Raw genomic sequence first — 24716 nt, forward strand, 5'->3', positions numbered from 1 at the left:
TATTCCCGTATCAGCATGAAAAATAAAAAATTTCAATTACATTACAACTGCCATGCGTTTTTTTTGTGGTTATCTGGAAAGAGTTATAATTAGCATTCCTAAGAGTTAATGGTACTTACGGAACTATTTTTGCTTTAAATAATCTTATGTGTTTATTTTTATGTTTGCCATAGGCAAACTTCCTTCATATATAAAGAAATAATAGGCAATCATTTTTGACACTATTTTGGCACTTTCTTTAATTAGTGTTAGCTCAGCATATTTTTTAATGACAAAACGTCAACGACAAGAGAGATTGTCGACAACTGGGTGGTTTACTCTTGTGTAATTCTAAAACCAATACAGTAGATTGTTTTATAAATATTTCTGCATCTTTATATCAACTTGCTGATTGAACATTAAAGTTGAACAAGAAAACAACTAAATAAGGTTTTCAAACATGCTATCAAAACAGTAAGTCATAACGGGACAATTTTGTTTTAAAATTTATATCTCAACTTTTAAAATACTATATTATATTATGATAAATCACAAAATAATTTAAAAAAACAAAAATGCTCCAGCAAATTCGTGATAAGAAAGGCTGCTGATGCATATGGCATATCTAAATCTGCTCTTCGCTGGCATATTGCCAATAAGCAAGCTGATCAAGATAAGGGTAGCTAATTTCTTTTTTGAAATAGATATTTTCAAGCAAAATTGTCAATAAGAATTTTTTATCTTACATTTAATCAATAAAAGAGTCATTTTATGATTATCAGATTAAAAGAAATTTGTGCTATAGTATATTGATAATGTGAAACTTTGTTTTAGGGTTGAAGCGTTGTCAGGCCCGACGTCACGGGTTTCAAAGTCGGAGCGCACCATCACCATTGCAAAAAAAGTATATATCTTGAAAGTTTTTAATAAAAAAAAGTAAAAATAAAAATGGTTGCCCATATTTGTCTTTCAATTTCTTTTTTGCAAGTTTATGGCTCTTTCTTTAAATAGAGTATATGGGCTAGACAAGACATTAGTTATTAGCAAGTTTAATTATTGACCAGTGGATCTTTTAGTGCAGCTTCAGGCAAAATGCAGGTATTTGGTCTCTAAATGCCGATACCACTCTTGTAAATATCTTGTAATTTTAGCAACTCATTTATGTTGATTGTAATAATAGCTACGATTTGGATACGAAATTATAGAAATAATCACATAATTTCTTTATTTATTAATATTGTTCCCAAGTTAAAGCCCACAAAAAGAAATAGCGAAGATCTAGTATCTTAAGCTTTTGGACTAATCAAAATTGTTTCAGGTTATTTTTTGTGTGATTCATGTAGTTTATAATTTTTAATTTTCTTAAATTTAGTTATATTTGTCATTTTTATGCAGCCTGATTGGTTGAATATTTTCTTTAGTTTGTTTATTTAATAGCATATTAAAATTTAAAAAATTATTTTTTTTAGTTGCCATTCTTTTTGGAAGTGTATTCCATACATCTTTAAAGGGGATGTATAATACTTCTATAGTAATTTCTAAATTTTACATAATTTTTAGAGCTTTATGTCTGAACGTTTTTAAAGCTTTGCAATCAAAGAATAACTAGTCTATAAATGTCCAATGCCCCATTTACTTGAAAATTGTAAAAAACTTATTTTTTAAAAGTTTTGTTACTTTGGTTGTTATAGGTTTTGTCATCATTTTAAGAACTTTATGATGTCCTTTATAGAAATATTTTCTTTTTTCTTTTATCTTTTAGCATTAAAAATTAGTTTTGTGTTACAATGTGCTCCGGTGAAGCATGGCTAGGCAACCCCCTCCAAACATACCTTCTCCGAAAGGAGGAGGAGGCAATTTTTGGGAGCCTATTTGAAAATTCAGGGCCCTATTTCGGAATTTAAAGCCCTATTTGGAAATTTAAGTGCCTTTTTGTTTTTTGTGTACTATTATGCTTCCCACATTTTCGTAACCATAATGGCTCCCACATCATGTATGTGAAAGTAATTTTTTTTCGACTTTTTCGTGTAAATAGGAATTTTAATTTTTGCTTTTTGTTTGTGTAGATAATCTTTTTTCTTTCACTTTTTTTTTTGTAGCATGCACGAGATCGCTTGCATAACTAGAATGCGAAAGGACTGGTAATAAAAAATACGTATTGATAGTGACACAATCTTTTAACCTCGGTAACTATAACGTAATATAACTATAATTGGGAACCAAGTCTATTAGCGTACTCATAACTTATTCAAAATCATTACTTTTTTGGTTTTGGAATGATTTACAAATATATTGCAATGCAGTTTTAGCTTTCCACAACTAAAGTCATCTGTGTAGACTTTAACGGATTCTACATCTAAAAACTGGCCAATAATAAATTATTAATTATTATCATTATTATTATTATTATTATTATTATTATTATTGTTATTATTATTATTATTATTATTATTATTATGACCAATAATAAATTATTGATTCGATAAATGATCTATGGTCTCAAATTGTCAGCTAAAATCGGGAATTAAGAACATTCAAGGCAGTAATAGTAATAAAAAATAATTCCTTAATTTCTGAAGATCCCCTGTTTGAATATTTTCTTATTTTTTAATAAGCCTTAAATATAATTGATGATTTTCTGATGAACTAGTCATTAAAATTTCCACTTTGAACATCTTCTGCAGTAGAAATATGTTAAAACAAAATGTATCACGCAATTGGATTAAATTTATAACATTTCTGATTTTTAACAGAATCTCTTTCTACAACATTTAAATTATGAGCTCGACATTGTTCTGGTTTCCTTATTTCTTTATTACGGTCTGCAATCGATAAATTTTTTCAGATATGTTTGTCTCGACAACTTTTTAGGGGTTGTCAATAAATTATGTTACGCAATTTTTGACCGTTTTTGACCCCTCCCTTCCCCCATCGTTACAAAATCGTAACAATTAAGTAGCAAGTTTTGTATGAGTTGTCACAAAACCACAAATCCACCTTCCCTATAGAGCGTGACGTAATGCATGGACGACCCCTTTGAAGACTAAAATGACATAAAACGTCAATCAAAAACTTAAGTTGCGTTTTTGATGTTTTTTTTTTTTTTAATTTCTATCAAGATTTTTTTTAATCTTAATTTTTTTCATTCACAAATGAAACGCAAATTAAAAAAAAAAAAAAGTTACACAAGCAAAAATCTTGATGATTTTGTTTGAAACTTCACTTTATGCTTAAAGAGCAGAGTTGTCTTTATTAATGGAAGAAAACTTGAAAGGCTATACAACTACTATACCATTTCCAATCGCAAAAAATCGTCTGCTCGTAGTTTCATTCGCCTGAAAAAAAATTTAAAAAGCTTTGTAAAAATATTTCCACAAATCTATTTGTAAAAATTTTGTTCTTTTGGTAGTGGTTAAGTGATGGATATTTGTCGATACCAGTGTAGCTTTGGTATTTTTTCAGTTAGAAATTCCATATGAATTAAATGCTTTGTGCGAATGTGAATGAAGCACAAATGACATTTTCTTCATAGAGACAGATCAACCTAAAAACTGTCTTTCTTATAATGATGTAAAGTTCATTTAAGTTTTCATAACAAGCTTTCACTACATTGAGACTAATTAAAAGCAGGCGTGGACTGGCTCGTTGGTACACCGGGAAATTCCCCGATGGGCCCTTGGCTCAAATGAATAACAGGCTTCAAGCGTTAGATTTTTGTTATTCATTACATTGTTTGGACGTCATCGGGTCCTGAATTTTCAAAAATTATTTAAACAGCACTTAGCCAGATTGGATTTAGTATTTTCAACCTTGATAGCGAATTTAGAGCAACAACAAACTTGACTTTAAAAAATTTAAATATTTATAGATCAACCTAAATTTCATTACATACTGTTTTAAAAATAGATAAACAAACGAAAGAGGGCGAATTCTATAGTTTAGTCTTCAGATTATTAAAATTTACCGTAGAAAGTGGAGTCGTAAATTTAGATAACAGTGCATTTTTGTTAACATTTATATCATTAATATCTTTTTGAACCACTTTTATTTCAATAGATATTTTTAGTTTGACATGTAGCTTAAATTCTTTAAAATAAGCCTTGCTTCTAAACATATATCCAACTTATGTTTTGTTCTCTTTTTGTTTCAGAATGAACAAGTGCCACGAGACGAAGTGCAAGTCTTGAAGTAGAACACATATAAGACAAGTAGTCTTGAAAAAGCAAGAGAAAAAAAAAAACTAGACGAGTTTCCAAGTTTTATGATGCTGATTAACTCTTGAGATTGATTGAAACTACTTGTTTCAATAAATCTCAAGAGTTAGTGACTAAGAATATTAATATTGAAGCAGCATCAACTCCTAACAGGACGCTATAATTCATTAAATTTCAAAGGAATGAAAACAAAATGGTGTCGGTCATTGAGATTGTTAATATAGAAGCGTCATCTATTCCTCACAGCCTGCAATCCGTTGAATTTCAAAAAGATGGACACAAAATGGTATCAGCTGTTAAGATTTCTTATTGAATTCTTGAAAACAATTATTTGATGTTTCAAAGCAATCTCATGGTAACATTAAGCACACAAACGTGTGAAACTAAGGTTGGACATGAGAAAAAAATGCCTTGAAAAATAAGTGGAGATAGAAGGCCTTTAAATCCAAAAACACCTTTTCACTTAGAAGTTTTTAAAAGAGTCACTGATCAAATAATTTTTATCACCACTCAGCGGATTTCATTAAATGTCATCAAATGACTCCTTTTTAAAAATTTGCCGACTAATTATCCAAATTTACAGACTAACTTGTCTAAAGGGTCTACATTTGCCGACTGACTTGTCTGAAAGACTCAAATTTGCTAACTAAATAAACGAAAAAATCATTGATGAGGTGGGGGAGGTGTCGCACTTAACACCCCATCACGCCGACCTTATTCTCAGAGGAGAACAGTGCATTGTTCAGTGAAAAAGAGTGTCCCTATAAAAGAACATTGGATGAATAAAAAAAACAATTTTAATAATTAAAAAAAAAAAATTTTTTTTCTTTATTTTTATTTTATTGTCAAAGATTTTTCATTCTCAAACCTTTTAAAATAGTAAACAAAGAATAACATAAAGTAAATGAGTGGCCACACTCTCAGTGTAAAAAAAATAACTCTCTTCTATAAATTAAACCAAAATCTTCCTAATTTTACCACATCCTCCTTCAAAATCCTTCTTATTATATTACTGTTCATAAAATTAATGAAACTCTGAAAGCATTAATAGAATTTTAAAAATCTAAAAAAGAACTATATTTACAACCTATGAAAAAATACTTCGTTTTAGTGTAAAAAAAATGCAAAAAACTAAAATTGAAAAGATCCATATGTTTATATTAAAATTTTTATTTATTTAGTTTTTTACAAGGATCGTGGATTTCATCTTTTCAATGACATCTGAAAATTCGGTTTCCATTTCAAGAATCATTCCTAAAACAATGTTTATGTTGTATTTATTTCATATATATATTTTTTTAATTTTATTTATATGCATATATCTCTATCTCTCTCTCTCTCTCTCTCTCTCTCTCTCTCTCTCTCTCTCTCTCTCTCTCTCTCTCTCTCTCTCTCTCTCTCTCTCTCTCTCTCTCTCTATATATATATATATATATATATATATTTATATATATATATATATATATATATATATATATAATCCATTTATTTAACCATAAAATATAAAAATTTACAATAATCTTTTATAAACTCACATAAATAAGGTTAGGTGCCACTCATATAGTTAAAAACTATTTAATGGAGTGACACCTAAAAAAAAGAAAAAAAACAAACAAACAAGAAAAAGAAAAAAACAGAAAAAAAAGAGAAAAAAACAAACAAAAAAAACTATAAATAAAACAGAATTTAAAATAAAATAAAGGGAAAAAAAAAACCAGAAAAAAAAAAAGAAAAAAAAAAAAAAAAGAAAGAATAATAAAGCATTAATAAATGAAGATAAATTTAATATTTGCAATTTTAATATAATAAAAATAATAATAATAATGTTAATAATGTGAATAAGAAAATATTACAAATAGTAACTATATCATGATAACTTTACTAAAAATTATAACTAATGATAAAAACTATGGTAAAAATAATTATAGTAAAGTTTATAACTATGACAGAAATTATTAAAATAAACATAACAATTGCAAAAATTAGGACAATAACCATAAAACTATTACTACAAATTGAATCACTATCACTATCATTATAAATAATATTAATAAGATTTAAAAAACAAAGGTAAATTAATGATAATATTAATATTAGTAGAGTTAAAAAAGACAGTATAAAATAAAAGTAAGAAAAGTTTTATAAATACAGTAATATAAAAAAAGCAATCATAATAAAAGATAAAATTAATATTCATTAAATATATACTTAAATAAAAATTTCTTTATTTGGTTACGATTAAGAAGAATGCTGGTAATAGAAAGGTATTTATTTAAAACCTTTTTTTTTTATAAATGGTATTATTTGGTTCCAGTAATTAATATATTGATGTTTAATAGAGAGCTTGCCATATTTGGTAGTGTCGAAAAAGGAAAACCGTTTAATTCGAACCGTACAGATAGCTTTACTCTTTGGAAATTTCGATTTAGATATGGTTTCAGAGTTACTATTAGTTCGGACCGTAGAGAAAGCTTTACTTTTTAGAAATTTCGATTTAGATATGGTCTCAAAGTTACTTTTAATTCGGACCGTAGAGAAAGCTTTACTTCTAAACTATATTTTATCCCGCTTCGTACATCGTTTTTATATCACGACTTATATTATAGTTATATCACTGAAAATTAATTTTTGAACCACTTATTTGGCTAAATTTTATCAGGTCTTATTTTAGTATTTAGTTAATCTTATTACAATATTTTTTAATATATTATTTATCCGCTGATTTTCATATTATTACCATTATCAAGGAACTTTTTATGATATATCATCTTACATTCATTACTCAGCTTTGTTTTAATTTTCACATGCACAATTTTCGTCTTTTAATAATATTCAGAGAATTTCTTGTATCTTTCACTACATTTTTAAATCTTTACATTTTTGCAGGCGATATATATATATATTTTTTTCTACTTTCATATATTACTTAATTTTTAGTTATGATTTTAAGTTGCGCGGGTTGTTTCATTTGCTTACACTTTAGGTTGGTTAACAAAATTCGAATGAAGTATCTATGACAGCGTTAGAGTTTTTTGAAGAGTATTGTGTTTTATTTAATTTTAAATGGGTTTTTAATAGGGTATATTGCCATTTAATTGTTTTTAGTTTATTTGTGCTGGAAGTACCTATATGGTTTAAATGGTCTTAGAGAAAATTTTCTGTTTACACACTTTAGTTCGTTTTAGTTTTGTTTCTGGCGTTTTTGTTTGAATTTTAATTTATTGTGTTTAGTTTTTCTACCGGTGGTATGGTAAGTGGTTTATTTAATTATTTTTATTTATATTGTGCAGTGGATCGACACTTTTTATATCATATCATCAAAAAAATATTAGTGTTTTACAAATTTTGGTGTGGTTGGGTTTTGGCTATTTGTAGTGAATCCTTTTTAACTGCAGTATGGAATAGGCGTAAGTTGCGAGGTAAAGCATAAGTGTAATAATAGACGCGACTCTGAGGAGATGTTTATTACTTAATCACTACACAAATTATGTTTACAAATTGGCATTAATGTTTTTTTTTCCATTCTGAGGCCTTTCATTGTTCACTGCTCGTGTGTGACCATTCGGCGAATTTTATATACGTCAGAATTATATATATGCCAAAGTTTTTAAATAATAGCAATATTAGTAGAGTAAAAAAAGACAGCATAAAATAAAAGTAATAGTTTTATAAATACAGCAATATAAAAAAAGCATTGATATTAAAAGATAAAATTAATATTCATTAAATATATACTCAAATAAAAATTTCTTAATTTGGTTTCGATTGAGAAGAAGAATGTTGGTAATAGAAAGGTATTTATTTAAAATCCTTTTTTTTTTATAAATGGTAATATTTGGTTCCAGTGAGAAATATATTGATGTTTTATAGAGAGCTTGCTTTATAGTGTTGAAAAAGGAAGTCAGGGTTCCCACTATTAAAACTGGGGCTAAAATTAAGGATTTTAAGGAGATTTAAGGAGATATTTTCCTAATATTTAAGGAGATTCATCCGTGAATGACAATTTTTTGAAGGTAAAAGTAAGGAGAATTAAGGAGAAAACAATTATATTAAAAACAGAATCTTCCTTTTTTCCATAAATTTTAAATACAGATAGATAAACTATTATAAATGAATATATATATATATATATATATATATATATATATATATATATATATATATATATATATATATGTGTGTGTGTATATATATATATATATATATATATATATATTGGATATATATATATATATATTTATATATATATATATGTATATATATATATAATATATATATATATATATATATATATATATATATATATATATATATATATATATTATATATCATCGTGGTCAACATATAATTTCTTTTTTTTTTCCAACATGTTTCTTTTTTTTAACATATAGCTTCTCTAGTAACTCTTGTTTTTTGCAAGTGGCTCTTTTTAATGCATTAGATTACGATATATCAGCTTTAATGTCATCTAAATGGAAAAGGAATCATTAAATAATGACATTACATTTAGTGATATAAACTGAAAAAAAACATTTATATTCAAGGAATAAACCTAAGGCTATTCTTTTTTCAGCACAGAATCCAGTTTCATCAGAAGACTTCTTTAAATTCTCAATTATAGATAATGTCTGTCAATTTTAAGTATTGACAATTTCAATATCTTCCATAATTTTTCCTTTTGCTTCCATTTTCAATGTTTTTTCTACAGACAGGGCTTTTGAACATTGTTCATCAAAATACTTCTTTCTTTGTTTGCAGTAATCTAATTAATCTTTTGTTATTTCAACTTCATGAGCCATGAACCCATTAAATGTGAGGTAATCTTGGATTGAACATAAAGAGATTTTAGTGTCTGGGACATATTGTCATCTTTCAGACTTATGTTGCTGTTAAAACCACGTTCAACTTGAGCTTGTCCATGCGATAAAATGAGGACAATTTGAAAATGTGCTGTAGATTTGCATACATCTTTAAATCAGTGTATTCCCACAAAAAGTAGTCCAACCAATCCATATCTTTATCAAAAGTCAAAAATACTTTTGTTATCAACGACCACACTTTTACAGAACCTGGAATATTCTTTCTTAGCTAAATCACCAACAGAAGCTCTAATTTTCTTGAAAGTAACAAGCTTCATCAACAGTTTGTCAAAAAAATAATCACACTTTTCTGTGATATTCAACCATAAACGATGGAGAAATACACACCAGACAGCAAGCAACCAGTGAAGACAAAGGGCTTTTCCCAATAATATGAGTTCACATTGAGACACCAAAATTACATATTTCCTTTTTGAACTTGTCCATTTGAACATCAGTAATCTTTGTCTTTCTCTTGAGTTGCTACAGACAATCCTTCAATGAAAAACTAATATTAATCTTGCTGGTTGAAAGCCAGTTTGTGTAATTAAACAAATCTATTTTTAACAAAGATGTTGTAGTTTTGTCATTTAAAAGAAACATCTAACCGAATGAACTTCGCATAAAAGTTGCGTAATAGTTCTTCAAGAGTCACCACCAGAAAAGGAGCCATTGGTTTATCAGTTTGAAAAGAAACTGGAAGAAAAAAAAATGCAAGATTGAAAATAACATTTTGTGATTTTTTCTCAAAATTTTAAAAATAATATGAAAAGAATATCTCAGAATATTTCTATAATTTTCTAATAAAACAAAATATATTACATAAAAAGCAATAAAATTGCATCTGGATCAAATATCACCTACCAAGGAATGTATTTAGACTGCCACTAATTTCTTCAAAAAAACTTCAACTTTAAAGGAACTAAAACTTTATCTGTTTGAGTACTTTGATGTTAAAAGTTGGTGTTTTGCCCTGATTTACCAAGTCCAGGTTGCTTACTTTTTGGTAAAGACTTCCAGTAGTCAACAAGACTACTTTTGACCAAACCTCTATTGCTTTCTTGGCAACACTTTGATTTTTAGCCCGTCGAGTGCCACAAAATATGTAAGGAAAATATGTTGCCTCAGCTATTCTTTCATAATCACTTGCTCTTGATGGACTTTGGTACATTGAAGACATTTAGTACATTGAAGACATTAACTTCTTTAAGTTCCAATCTGTAGCTTTAGCACCAGTTTATAAGGATCCATTGATAGTATGTAAACCACAGGCAATATCAATGAGTGTATTTAATTCATTGTTATGAAATTCTTTGTTGAGCATTTCCAAAAACAGTTTATTTACATTAGAGATATCCATAGAAACCTGAAGCATTTTTTCAGCATTCAAACCAGTCATGCGGGATTTAAACATATTTAGAATATCTGGGGCTACATCTTTTCCCATGAACTCTGAACTATAATATCTTGTACAAACAGTATTCCTCTCTTCATTCCAATAGCGCACATGTAAGTCCATTTGACCTTTCTTTATAACTTTATTGTAAGACTTATCAAAAAGACATACAAAGTTATCCTGCAGGGTAAGATCTTTTATCAGAATTTTTTTTAAATAAGGGGCAAGACCATGAGTTACAATATAGCTAGATTTTGTTCGACCACATAAAAAGGCGCTGGCAATTTTGCTATCTGGAAACATCAAAGCAAATTGTTTAGACTTATTCTCACTTGATCTAAAAGAGTATTTGCTTTGAACAATATTTAAATACCAAATTAATTCTGCTTTCAAAACTGCTTCCTTCTGAAGCATATCTGAAATGATACATTCCTTTGACAGGCTTTTGTGGTACTGATTGCAAAGTTTCTTTGAACACAACAACATAACCCTCTTTAGGCAATCGCTTTACATCATATTATTTCATACAATGACACATTTGAATATATAATTTTTTTGAACTTATTAGGAATATTAAACACTTAATTCAAGATCTAGGTGTGTAGCAAAGTCTAAAATTATAGTATAGAAATTTCCTAGAGTTACCAATATGGTTTTTTAAAATTCTTAATAAGTTTTGTACTCCGTAAGTGTAACCATAAAAAATATTTTTCTCTGCTGAAACAGATTTTTTGCACAATTTGATAAATCAAGTTTTTCCATCAATACATTTATACATCTAAGGTACTTAAGTGATTATTTAATATTTAGCTTTATTTAATTAAAGTTATAGTTAAAAAACGAATTTGCACGATTCAAATTTTAAAAAAGCACGAAAAAATTTTGATTATTGCAAAATAATTTATATTGGGCATTGGTAAAATCCGGAATGCAGAGATGCGGAAACTTTCAATGGGTAAAATGGGTAAAAGAGCCTTTATACCCATGCCTGCTAATGAGAACAACTTAAAACAAACTTTGCATCTTGCAAGGCTGGTATATTTATCTTTCTGAAATCAAGAAGTGTAACTATCATTATTTAACGAAATATTCCGGAAACTTTTATATTTAGGCATCTAAAGGTAATTAGTGAAAAAAATATAACAATCTTTTTATATGAAGTTTGTTTAACATCTTGGTAATGATTTTTTCCCTAAAGTATATATATTTAGCTGTAATTAAGTATATATATATACATGTGTGTGTATATATATATATATATATATATATATATATATATATATATATATATATATATATATATATATATATATATATATATATATATATATATATATGTATATGTATATATATATATATATATATATATATATATATATATATATATATATATATATATATATATATATATATATAGCTTTAATTAAAAAAGAGGGTCAATAAATACTTATCCCTTATAGCACGGTGTTCACTTGTTAAAAAAACAAAATAAAATTATTTAAAGAAAGTGAAAGTTAAATACAAAAAGCCAAAAACATACATTAAAAAACTTACTCTAATACTCAGAGGGTTAATATATGATATATATGTGTGTGTGTATATACACACATATATGTATATATATATATATATATATATATATATATATATATATATATATATATAAATATATGTATAGAACCCTTATATGTTGTCCGAAAGTTATTTCCATATTTTGTTGACAAAAAATAAAAATTAAAATGCAAGACCAGAATTTTTTTTTTTTATTAATGATAGACTGCCTGCCGCAACCAAACCCTCAGTCGATGAAGCAGCACTCCCTTGCGGGTCAGGCTATTTGTCAGTCGATGTAGCAGCACTCCCTTGCGAGTCAGGCTATTTGTCAGTCGATGAAGCAGCACTTCCTTGCGAGTCAGGCTATTTGTCAATCAATGTAGCAGCACTCCCTTGCGAGTCAGGCTATAAGATAGTCGATGTAGCAACACTCCGCGCATGATTTACAGTAAAAAAATAAAAATAAAAACAATTTATTAAAAAAAAAAAAACATTTTATTAAAAAAAATAAAAATAAAAAAAATGTTTATATTGTTAAAAACATTCAGAATGTTTTAAAAACATTCAGAATGTTTTTAAAAACATTCTGGTCAATTAAATTTGCGTTTTGAGGTTTTTTTAAAAAACGATTAATTGGTAATTAAATTAAAGGTTTTGACTTTCATCCAACACGCAAATGTTGGATGAAAGTCAAAAGTAATTAAAAGTGACGTATATGTTGGCGTAAGAATCACTTGTTTCTTTCCGTGCTTCCCAAACGCAACAAACTATATATATATATATATATATATATATATATATATATATATATATATATATATATATATATATATATATATATATATATATATATATATATGTATATATATATATATATATATATATATATATATATATAAAACAAAAGTATAGGATTTTAACTCATCAAAGATGTAACTATGCTTCTCTATAGATAAGTATAACCCATTTGCTTTAATAAAATTTCCTAGATGATAAAAAAAAAAGAAAGTAAGGAGAAATTAAGGAGAGCATTCAAATTTTAACTTTTTTTAAGGTTATTTAAGGACTTTTAAGGAGTTTTTTTTTTTTTAAGGATATTTAAGGTTTTTAAGGAGGAGTGGGAACCCTGGAAGTGTGCAAGCTAAAATTTTAAGTATTTCGAGTGTAATATTTGTATATATTTTTAGAGATTATATATATATATATATATATATATATATATATATATATATATATATATATATATATATATATATATATAAATATATATATTTATATATATATATATCTCGCTCTCTCTCTCTGTCTGTCTTTGTCTGTCTGTCTGTCTCTCTTTCTCTCTCTCATACCATTACTATTCATATCATTATTAAGTATCATACCATTCACCTGGGGTCTGCCAGACATTACAGTTAAATAAGAGCAGAGTTGTCTTTATTAATTTATTAAGCAGTTAAAAGAATATTCTTATTGTCAATTACAAACTGAACCAACATTGGTTCATTTTATAGCCATTGTTTGTTATTCTCTTCGGAACGAGTTTTAGAGCTTTTGAATATATTTTATTTTTGTCAAAGATGCTTTATGAAATTAGACAAGTTATTATTTCAAATAAAGTTCGTGCCATTTGCAACTGCATCCAAGAATTAGCTAACTTCAAGTTTACTTGTATTATATATGAATAAATATCAATATTTTTCATGTTTTAAATATTTAAAAATACAAACTACACTTACAAAATCTTATAAATAGATATTTTAAGATGTAATAATATTAAAAAAAGTTTGTAATACTAACCAAGACTAACTGAAACCCAATTATTACATAACCATTTAATGATTTTGCCGCATAAAATCAAATACATTAGCTTACTTGTAAAAATCATTATTATCGACCAGGCGGACATCCGCAGATTATAAATCAAATTTATATTGATGACATACATATTGAACAAGCTATATTTAGCCTCAAAATACTGGACCACCTTAGACCGTACTGGAAAAATATTCAACTATATAAGTATACATTTTACTTGACATAACTTACATGCAAAATAGTGTTACAATAGCTCATTTGAAAGATAATACTTGATTTTATTAAATTATGCAATAAAAAATAAATCATGCAATAAAAAAATAAATTATGCAATAAAAAAATAAATTATGCAATAAAAAAAATAAAATTATGCAATAAAAAGGTTACAAGTTATTATGCTTATTAGTAACACAAAAACTATTTTTTTAAATTGAAAAAAAAAGTATAAAATTATATTTTTAAAAAAAGCTTTTTATTTTACAGGTTTGAGGCATATAACATAATAATTATACAAAATATTTACATTTAATAAAAGCTGAATTTAAGCTATAAAATAGTATATTATAAAGTAATTTTTAAGAGTGGATTTTCTTTATTTTTGTCCGCCACCACTGTGCAATAAGAAATTTAGGAAAACTGATTTTTACAAATTGTATATTAAAATTCAGGAAAATTAAGGAAATTCTGGTGACCAAGATATTAAAAAAGCAGAATCAGGATGCAATTAGATGTTAAAAAAGCAGAATCAGGATGTAACAAGATGTTAAAAAAGCAAGTTAGATGTTAGAAATAAAAACACTAGAAATGATAGCACAACTATTACAACTTTTAAAAAACATTTTTTGTGTTGCATAAAAATAAATTTGGAGTGAACAATGACAATAACAAATTATGCTTACTGATTTGAATCTTATTTTTAATTGTTATGATTTGAACTGATTTATTATTTGTTAATACCCTCAAAATTTGTTAATTTTTTTTTTTTTGTTGAACAAAAACTATTTGATGGCTTGTAAAGAAACTGTATATATATATATATATATATATATATATATATATATATATATATATATATATATATATATATATATATATATATATATATATATATATATATATATATATATATATATATATATATATAATTAAAATATTTTAAAAGAGAAAATACAACTTTATAATGGAACTTAAAGTTTCATGCCATTCGGCAATCATCAGCCATATTATTCAAATATAAAATAAAAACCGTTATAAAAAATAAATTTGTATTTTTTATAACGGTTTTTATTTTATATTTGAATAATATGGCTGATGATTGCCGAATGGCATGAAACTTCAAGTTCCATTATAAAGTTGTTTTTTCTCTTTTAAAATATTTTAATAATATTATTTGATCTATTTTTTTCAAAAAGATATTGATCACTCTTAAACAGACAAGAGTTGTATTTTCAGCAATATACAACATTTATCTATAAATATATATATATATATATATATATATATATATATATATATATATATATATACATATATATATATATATATATATATATATATATATATATATATACATATATATATATATATATATATATATATATATATATATATATATATATATATATATATATATATATATATATATATATATATATATATATATATATATATATGTATATAATTTTTTTTTATAGAAAGAAAAATCTTAGTGTATTTTCTCACCAATTAGATAAGTTTTTTTTTTTTAAACTTTTCTCCCAAATAGAGTTATAACACAAGTTATAACTTAAATTTTTTTTTGATACATGTTTTAATTTAAAGTTTTTTATTTTGTTCAAATTGTTCTCTATGTATAGTTACTTGCACTACAAATAAATAACTGAAAATAAACTTCCCACTTGACTACAACTTGTGGTCCAGATAATCTCATAAATGGGTCAGACCCTATTACTTCATAATTAGGTAAGGGAAAACTATATGCAAAGAATTTTTTCTCTAGTTTATCTCTTAGGTTTAATGACTCTTCCTGTCATCCCGAATAAACAAGTTAATTTACTGTTAGACATCTAAATAACTCCTGTTTCTGTTGCTGGAATTATTTCTCACTTTTCAACAGCTTGTGGTCTAGAAAATATTCCAGCCAATCAAAAGTGTTCTCAATAACTCTCTAGACTATTTAACAATTACAAAATCGAGATTTGTTTTTTCTGCCTACTAAAAAATGGCATCTGTGGTTCTAATTTTGAAAAATTCCCAAAATCACTCTGACCCTTATAACTATTGTTTATATATTTATATATATGTGTATATATATATATATATATATATGTATATATATATATATATATATATATATATATATATATATATATATATATATATATATATGTATATATATATATATATATATATATATATATATATATATTGAATAATTTCTTTTGATTTTTTAAAAGTTTAAATAAAGTGATTTAAAATAAATAACGAAACTGTTTAAAAGTTTTAATATTTCAAACAATACCTGTGTTAGCAGATGAATCAGCAATCACTGTTACCACAATTGGCAAATAATTGAACATAACTACCTATAACAACAAAATAATTTTTATTATTCAATCATTTCTATTTAACATCTAACAACCAGTGTATGACATACATATAAGGTCTGAAAATTTTTACAACATTCTTAAAAGTTAATTTATAACATTAGGTACTTCAAAGTAGTTCTACATCTGAAAATCTGTAGTCACTACATTAAAATGCCACAACAATGTGTAACAAAATAACACAATGTGTAACAAAAAATAGCACATAAAACATAGCACAAAACCTCACAATAAACAATATGTACAAAATATGATAATACAAGTTAAGCTTGATTAGCAAATATACAAATATATAATAAATATTTGTACAAATAAATTATTGTACAAATAATAATGCAACATTATTTTACTATTTATTAAAAAACAAGAAATGTTAAGAAATAAAAGCTAATAAAAGGATTGCCAATGTTATGTATAATGTGAAATAATTTAAAATGAGACTTAATTTTGATGCAGCTGAAAATCCTGTACCAGATAAAGTTTGTTAAGGAAAATTTAGGGGAAATGAAAATTGCTTCGAAAAAGTGGGAAATTCGAATAAGTAGCAGTTCGAATAACCAGGAGTTTACACTGATAGATACTATACGCATCCAGTTTATTTTATAGATTTTATACATACTACACACTAATAGATACTACACACACCCATATCATTTTATAGATTTTATAAATACTACACACTGATAGGTACTACACAAATTATTTATAGGTTTATCATATAGGTTTTATAGATACAACCAGTATTTTTAATAGGTTTTATGGATACACACATCCAGTTTATTTTATAGGTTTTATTGGTCAGGTGTATAGTCTTCGTGATCACCCTGCTTCTGGTAACACGTTCCCCAGTGCAATCTGTTCCATGTCCTGCTGTCTTGTGAGAATCACTTTTTAAGCAAGGGCTGGAAAGCATTTGCTTCCTGTCATTAGTACTAATTAAAATTGGTCATGCTTATAGAAATATAACAGAGCTCAATTTAATTTTTTATAAAGCTCGGTACAAAATGTCTGATCTAAACTTGTTTGGGCCTGACAGTGTCTGATCAAATTTTTAAAATATAATTTTTACGAAATTACGGAATGGAGTTATACAATCAAAATCTTTGTCATGTTATTCAGTTTATTTAACGTTAGTCTAGTGAAGTTGTAGTTTCTTTCCTTATTATTTAGAATATTTCATCATAGATTTTTGTTTTTTAATAAAATAGTTTCAATTTAATATTGTATGTTTTTTAGACTTAATTTTTCATGCTATAACTGACAACGCTTATTATTAGTTCTTTTTTCAACAATTGACAACAGCTGTTTTGATGTTTTAACAATTTAAATCCAATAAAAAAATCGTTACATAATGAATAACTGTTAATCATTGATCTTTTTTAAAGATTTTATTAAACGCGATGGCTTTAAATAAAATCAAAAATTTTTTTTCAGTAGGTATGCATTTTTTATGTTAAATTTAAACGTTTGAAACACTTTTTCCATGTCTTTCTAAAAATCTTTTAGAACATTAGAACATTTTTTTTAAGTTACTTAAAATTATAGGTTAAACTAAATCTTCCCATGATTTAATTGCTTTATTATCTTTTGTATATATTTGTACAAAGAATTGTTTGAATTTTTTTTTATTTTAAACTTGACTTACTAATTCAACCATGAAATGATTAAAAATTATGGTTTCAAAAAGACTACATTATTTTTTTTTGCAACTTCTTGAAAAAAAATATTTATATAGCTTAAAAATATTAAATTTTTTTCTTTTCAATTATTTAATTTCACTTTTCAATAATTTAAATAAGGTTTGTTTATTTATTAAACAACCAATAGAAGTTTGTGAAAAGCTTTTTGCGTTACTTTAATTAAACATTTTAAAAGTTTTAAAGTAATTTTTTTCAAAAGCAATTAAAAACGTAACAAAAAGTAATTTTAACTTCGAGTCTTTTTAGTTCAATTTAAATTTATTTTCTTTTTAGTAAGGGATTGTTTTGCTTTTTTTTTAGATTTTTCAATTTTTTTCCTACTTTAAAATTAGCTTAACGTTTTTTTTTTCAGCGCATTTCTGAAACGTTTAAATCATCAAAACATCTAAACAGTATCGTCAAGTTGTAAACAAAAAAAATCATTTGTGAGGTCAGCAATAGCGTTTGATCGCACGCCATTCCTGTCCAAGCTTTATTTTGTAGAATTTAATTCCTGTTGGTCAAAATGTCCAAATACTTTGTAAATTGATCGTATAATCTGAGGTTTTAGCCAGACAATGTCTGACCATTAAATTGAGCCCTGATATATACATATATATATATTTAGCTCTGTGTCTTTTATATAGTTGGAGGTGCCTTAGTTACTGTTTTAGCTCACCTGTAATCTACTTTATATGTATGTTTGCGTTCTGTCTAAACCTCTGGTGTGGTGTTGACTCACCTGTATGTTGCTATCTGTATGTTTATGTTCTGTCTGTTTATGTTTATGGAGTTGGAGATTCTAACCATGCAATGATCATTAAATCTTTTATTTCTTACTTTCTTTTTGGGCCCTGCCATCGCACTACTACTACCCTAAAGCTAACTGGGATTCATTTTATATTTTTTTTTGTGATGGTCATTGGGCTGATGTCTTTTCCCTCTCAACTGAAAAATGTGCCTCCTAAATAACCTCCTGGCAGGAATGGAAGCTTTTATTCCTTCTCATCGGTTCTAAGTGAAGCCTTATTCTAACAGGTGATTGCCAGACAAATCTAAATTTAACTATTTGAGCATAACAATTAGTTTTTGCAGTTTTATGCGTAGGCATAAGTGTTTTATAAAATATAAACTTTATTATTTGAAACATAATTATTTAAAATAAGGTTACATGCAGAATAACAAGAACCTTTTCGAAAGCTACTTAAAATGTTTTTTGTAAATAAACCTAATATATATATATATAAAAAAGAAATCGTAAATCATTTTGAAAAGGAAGGATTTGCTCAAAATACAAAATCTGATAACCTAAATGACTAACACTGGCCAATACTTTTCTGATAGAAAGCACCCTAGTCATCCAACATCCTGGACAAGAGAAAAGAAAGCCAAACTAACGATACTTGTCAATCAAAAAGGGGTCAATCCAAGAAAAATAAGTTTCAAATTTAGTGTAAATCAATCAACAATTGGTCGTCAATTTAAAAAACGAATATTAAATATAGAAAATGTGAAAAGACTCCAAAATACACTACAGAACAACTATTAAAGGCAAAGAAAAGAAGCAGGAAACTAGTTAACCAACTCTATAACACAAAATCGCTTCTGGTCATCGATGACAAAAATACTTTTGTTTTGCAGGGGACAACATGCCTGGAAATTCTGGACACTACACAAACAACAAAAAAACATGCCCAGAAAGTGCTCATTTATTGGAAAAGAGAAATTTTCAAAAAAACTGTTAATGTGGATAGCCATATCTGATCAAGGTATGTCGGAGCAATAGCTTTGCACTTCCAAGACTGTAGCAATTAATTGATAAATCTTTATTGATAAATGTTTAGAAAAATGAATGAACAATTGAACACCTTTGGGCAGATTTGGCACAAAAGGTTTACAAGGGAGATTGGTTTCAATAGAGATTGATCGAATTATAACTACAAGAGATTAATTTTTTACAGTCGCTTATGAAAAGCCTTAGAGCAAAATTGAGATCAATTGCAGATGGTGGTATTTTTTCATTTAAATAACTTATTTTTATTAAAAGATAAATACTTTACTTTTAAAAAAATGTAGTAATAGCTTTTTTTTTATTTATAAATAAGTTATTGATGTTTTCATTTTGTTCAATAACTTACGCATCACCCGTTACTCCATGGTTTTCACCCTCTTGTGAAGCTCTAATCATAATCATTTTTTCATCTTTTTCAAAAGAACAACTCTCTTGAGAACAAACAGATATTAATTAAAGCAAAAATTTAATGTAAAAAGGTGCTGTCAGATGCTAAGCTCCATTTACTAAATCTCGCATCTCATCTCAGAAGTTAGGCTCTTCAACAGCGTTGTCAACAAAAGTAGGTCTAACATTCCATCTCTCATTCATGGAATGATCTTATTACTTCTCCCAAAGACAACACATAACTATTCACAAGAACTTTTCTTATAATTTGTCTCTTATGGCCACTCTTTTCCTTCTATTCCAAATAAAAAGGTTAACCCATTGTTAGACACTCAAATCACTCCAGCTTCCGAAAACAAAACATAGAAATTCAATTATTAGTAATTAACAGTCTGAAATAACTCTAAACGTTAAACAGCCTGAAATAACTCCAAATTCTAAATATTTGAATAGATAACTGTGGCTCATGTAGTTTAATTGTAACTTGAGAATTTTTAAAATGTTTTATAACAAAATAATTTTCAAAAATATTAACTTATTTAACAAAAGTTTAACATATTTAACATTTCATTTTGAGTGAAACTGATGAATTAATATATAGAATGTGCATCGTTTAAACAAATTTCTGAAAGAGGATAAAATTAATAATAACTATATTAACTCAAATTAATTATTTAATTATATAAACAATTTAATTTAATATTTAACAAAATTCTATCCTTTGAGTATCAAATCCACCATCAAATTTTCAACAATTGACTTTAATATTTACTTTAATAATTTTAGATTTAACAAAATCAAAATTAAATAGAACAATTATCTTTTAACATCTTACTTACACTTTTTTCAATAAAGCATATTCGGAAATGTTTTTAACATGTCATAAAACATTTAATGAAATTGTTTATGACCATAAGCTTTAAACTTTAAATTACTTTGCAAACTAATTTTTTCATCAAATTTTTTCATTTTTTCATTATTTTTGAGAATAGTCTCATTTTATGTTACTTAAATTTTAAATAGTTAAAAAATATAGGATGCCTAATCAGTGACAGATCTAAAGGGGTATGCATCCTCCCCCCCCCCCCTGAATCTGAAAGTCTTAAAATGTCTTAGAAATAGAGGACTTTTTTTTCTTTGGGAGATGCAAATGTGATACAAAATACAAAAAATATTTCAACATCCATAATGTTGAAAAACATTTTCAACATTATTACTTGTCAAGAGGAAAACTATTTGTCAGGATGTAATAATAAATCCCCCATTATTTGCACATGCGAAAAAGAAAAACTAGATTCCAAATAAAGAGTTAGTTTTTATACTTAGGCAAAGAGCTAAAAATGAGCAGTAGGGACTACTGGTACACATTAAATTGGATTAGCAGCCTTAAATGAAAACAAAAAGCTACATAAAATTGGAGAATGACGATTGAAAGAAGTTTTTTTAAATAGCTAAATTTTTAATTAATTATTGATTAATAAATAAAAGTTAATTAAACTCCTATGTAAAATTAATTTTAGTTATATTAAAATATAACTGCCTGTTTTGACTTCAAATTTACAAAATCTGATTAAATTCAAGATTAACTTTTGACATACAACCATTTGCATTTTACTTATGCTAAAATGTAATAGATAAAAAATATAATTAAAACTACATGTACTTAAAAGTATTTTACAAAACATTATTTATGAAAATTCAATTACTTAATATATAGTTAAAAAAAAAAGCGTCTAAAGAACTGTAACAAACAAATAGAAAGGTTTGAATTTGAATTTAGCGAAACAAAAGAACTATTTAGTGATAATATATAAATATTTTTTTCAACATCTTCACTTCCAACAAGGCTGCAAAGAACCACTATTGAAGTTTGAAGTTGCTGGAAGAGAAAAGATGAAGTTTAAAGAGAAAGATAATGATTGACAGACAACTAAAAAGATTGCAAATTATAGGAATCAGGAAAGCTAGAAAAAGGAAGCGAATTTCAAAGACTTGATGTTCAAGGAAAAAAGCTAGATGAATAAGAGTTTTTGGAGCACTTCAGAACAGTCACAGTAAAAGAATGAAACTTGATTGAATGGTGAGTAACACGAAAATGAACTTTAGTAGATGGCACAAGAAACACTAGCTTTTTAGAGCAGTCCTCACTATAGTATTTGTAGAAAAGAGAAAGCGAAGAAACATCACGATGATGTGATAATGGTTGGAGGTTGGCTGCAAGAGCAGGTCCAACTATTTTAGAATGCGTTTTTGCACCTTGTCTAAAAAAGAAAGGACATTATTGGATGATCTGTCCTATATAAGGCAGCAGTATTCCATACAAGGACGGATTTGACATTTATAGAGATAAAGAATAGAATAAGGAGTAAAAAAGTGGAGGGCACGATAAAGATATGCAACTTTAGTAAATTAAAAAGAGTATAAAGAATAAAGAATATTGTAAATTAAAAAGAGTATAAAGCCAAGGATAGGACCTTGAGAAACCCCTGAAGTTAAAGGATATGAGGAAGAGTGCTGTCCATAGAGGACAACTTTTATACTACAATTAGAAAGAAAGGATTCAATAATCTTACAGACGTTACCTGATACACCATTAGAAGGAAGCCTATGGAGAAGACAAGCATGCCAAACTTTATCAAAATCTTTATAAATGAAAAAAGTGATAGCCTTAACCTCTTTACCTCTATCTTATGCACAATAAAACCTATCAGTGTTAGAAAATCAGCTGTAGAACAAGAAGATTGACATCCATATTGATGATCAGAAAATAAGTTATTAGATTCAAGATCAGAGGTTAAGTGTTTGTTAATTAAAAACTCAAAAACCTTGCTTATAATAGGAAGAAGACTAATGGGGTGGTAGTAAGATGAGTCAGATCGCTCACCAGAGTTTTTGAAAATAGGGATAACAGATGCCGCTTTCTAGCAGGCTGTAAACAAGACTCTGATAGGCACTTGTTCGAGAAATGCTATTGATGAAAAGTTCTTAGCAAACAACTCAGCTTTGTCTTTAAGTGAGGTGACAAAATCTGAACCATACAAGAGAGGTAAAATAACAGATTTGCCCTTGTTATTGATAATGTTAATAATTCTCCAGAAGTCATAAGAATCTAATTTTCAAGATGAAATACAAGATTTCATGGCCTGAGAATAGGCCGGGTGAATAAAAAAAAGGCAATTGCTTTTACTCAGTAATTGGTCAGTTTTAGGTGAATAAAAACTTCAGCAGTTTTGCACAAGTTTTTATTCTTGTGAAGTTAAGCAATTTATTCAGTAATTGCTCAGTTTTATGTGAATAAAAACTTAAGCAAAATTGCTGAAATTTTTCTTCACATAAAGCTGACAAATCACTGAGTAAAAGCAATTGCTTCTTTTTATTCACCCGGCCTAATAATGGGCTGGGGCAATAGACAAAACCTTTTTACAATGGTTTTTAGCAATAATAAACAGACATCTGTTTTCTGGAGGATTGTTATGGAAGTAAAGGTTTCAATTGGAAATAGCAGCAGCACAATGTGAGGAAAACCTTGGAGAAGAGTGAGACTTGACTTGGAATTGTGGAGAGGAAATAAAAGATTCCATGCAAGCTTGAATCAAGAAGTTATAAAGAAGCACAGATATTACCAGGAAGACGAAAGATTTCTACCCAAGGGCCATCAAGAAAAGAACAATAAGCAAAGAAGAAAATCACAATAAGAGTCCCTGTCAGCCTTATGGTAGTTGTAAGAGGTAGGATGATAGGGGAATTCTGATGATGAAGAAGAATGAGATAATAGCTTCAGAGAGATCAAGCAGTGATCAGAAGTACATAAGGGCGAATGTAGAGAAACTGAGCACTGTCTAGGATCAGAAACAAAACAAAAGTCAAGTAGAGAAGGTAAATGATTCAGGTTGTCTGGAAATTGAGTTGGAAAGTTGACTATTTAAGTTAGAGATTGAGAATAGCAAAAGTTGAGGGCCTTAACGCCTGTTGCTTGGCCTGGGCATTTACATTCTTATGAGTGTAAATGCCCAGGCCAAGCATGTGACTATTAGAACTTGACTCAAAGCACAAATAGTACTCAGTACACTGTTTAATATTCCAAGCAATTGCCTCATTATTAACAATAAACTCTAACCTGTAACAAAGGGATCCAAATGTGGCCTCAACAATGCACACCAAAAGTACGAACAGAGATACCATCCATGCACAGCATGGCATTGTTAGTATTCTGATACTTTACAGCTGTTGATAGAATCAGCCTCTGAGAGCTACCACAGAGTTCAGGACCCCTGACTACCAGCCAGCCTTAGAACCATAAATTTCAGTTTTCAAGCTGTATCCTCATTAGGAGATTTTGCTTGTTTCTCTGCTTTTATGAATAGGTAACTCATTAGAATGAGTTGCTTTGTCATAAAAACAGAGACACAAGCAAAACCTGTGCATTGAGTCAAGA

The 24716-nt window shown here is 27.1% G+C and overlaps 1 protein-coding gene across 1 annotated transcript in view; it reads right to left on the bottom strand.

The window, feature by feature from the left end:
* Positions 1 to 5011: 5011 nt before the first annotated feature.
* LOC100199419 (ragulator complex protein LAMTOR3-A) overlaps positions 5012 to 24716 on the bottom strand; it is a 57496-nt gene continuing 37791 nt past the window's right edge. Inside the window, exons 7-8 of the mRNA XM_065818234.1 lie at positions 16339 to 16402; positions 5012 to 5447 (exon numbers count right to left, since the gene is read on the bottom strand). Coding sequence (XP_065674306.1) covers positions 5371 to 5447; positions 16339 to 16402 — 141 coding nt within the window. The 3' untranslated portion in view covers positions 5012 to 5370. The remainder of the gene's footprint in view (positions 5448 to 16338; positions 16403 to 24716) is intronic.

The sequence above is a fragment of the Hydra vulgaris genome, chromosome 14 (assembly GCF_038396675.1).
Source record: "Hydra vulgaris chromosome 14, alternate assembly HydraT2T_AEP".
Classification (NCBI taxonomy): Eukaryota; Metazoa; Cnidaria; class Hydrozoa; order Anthoathecata; family Hydridae; genus Hydra; species Hydra vulgaris.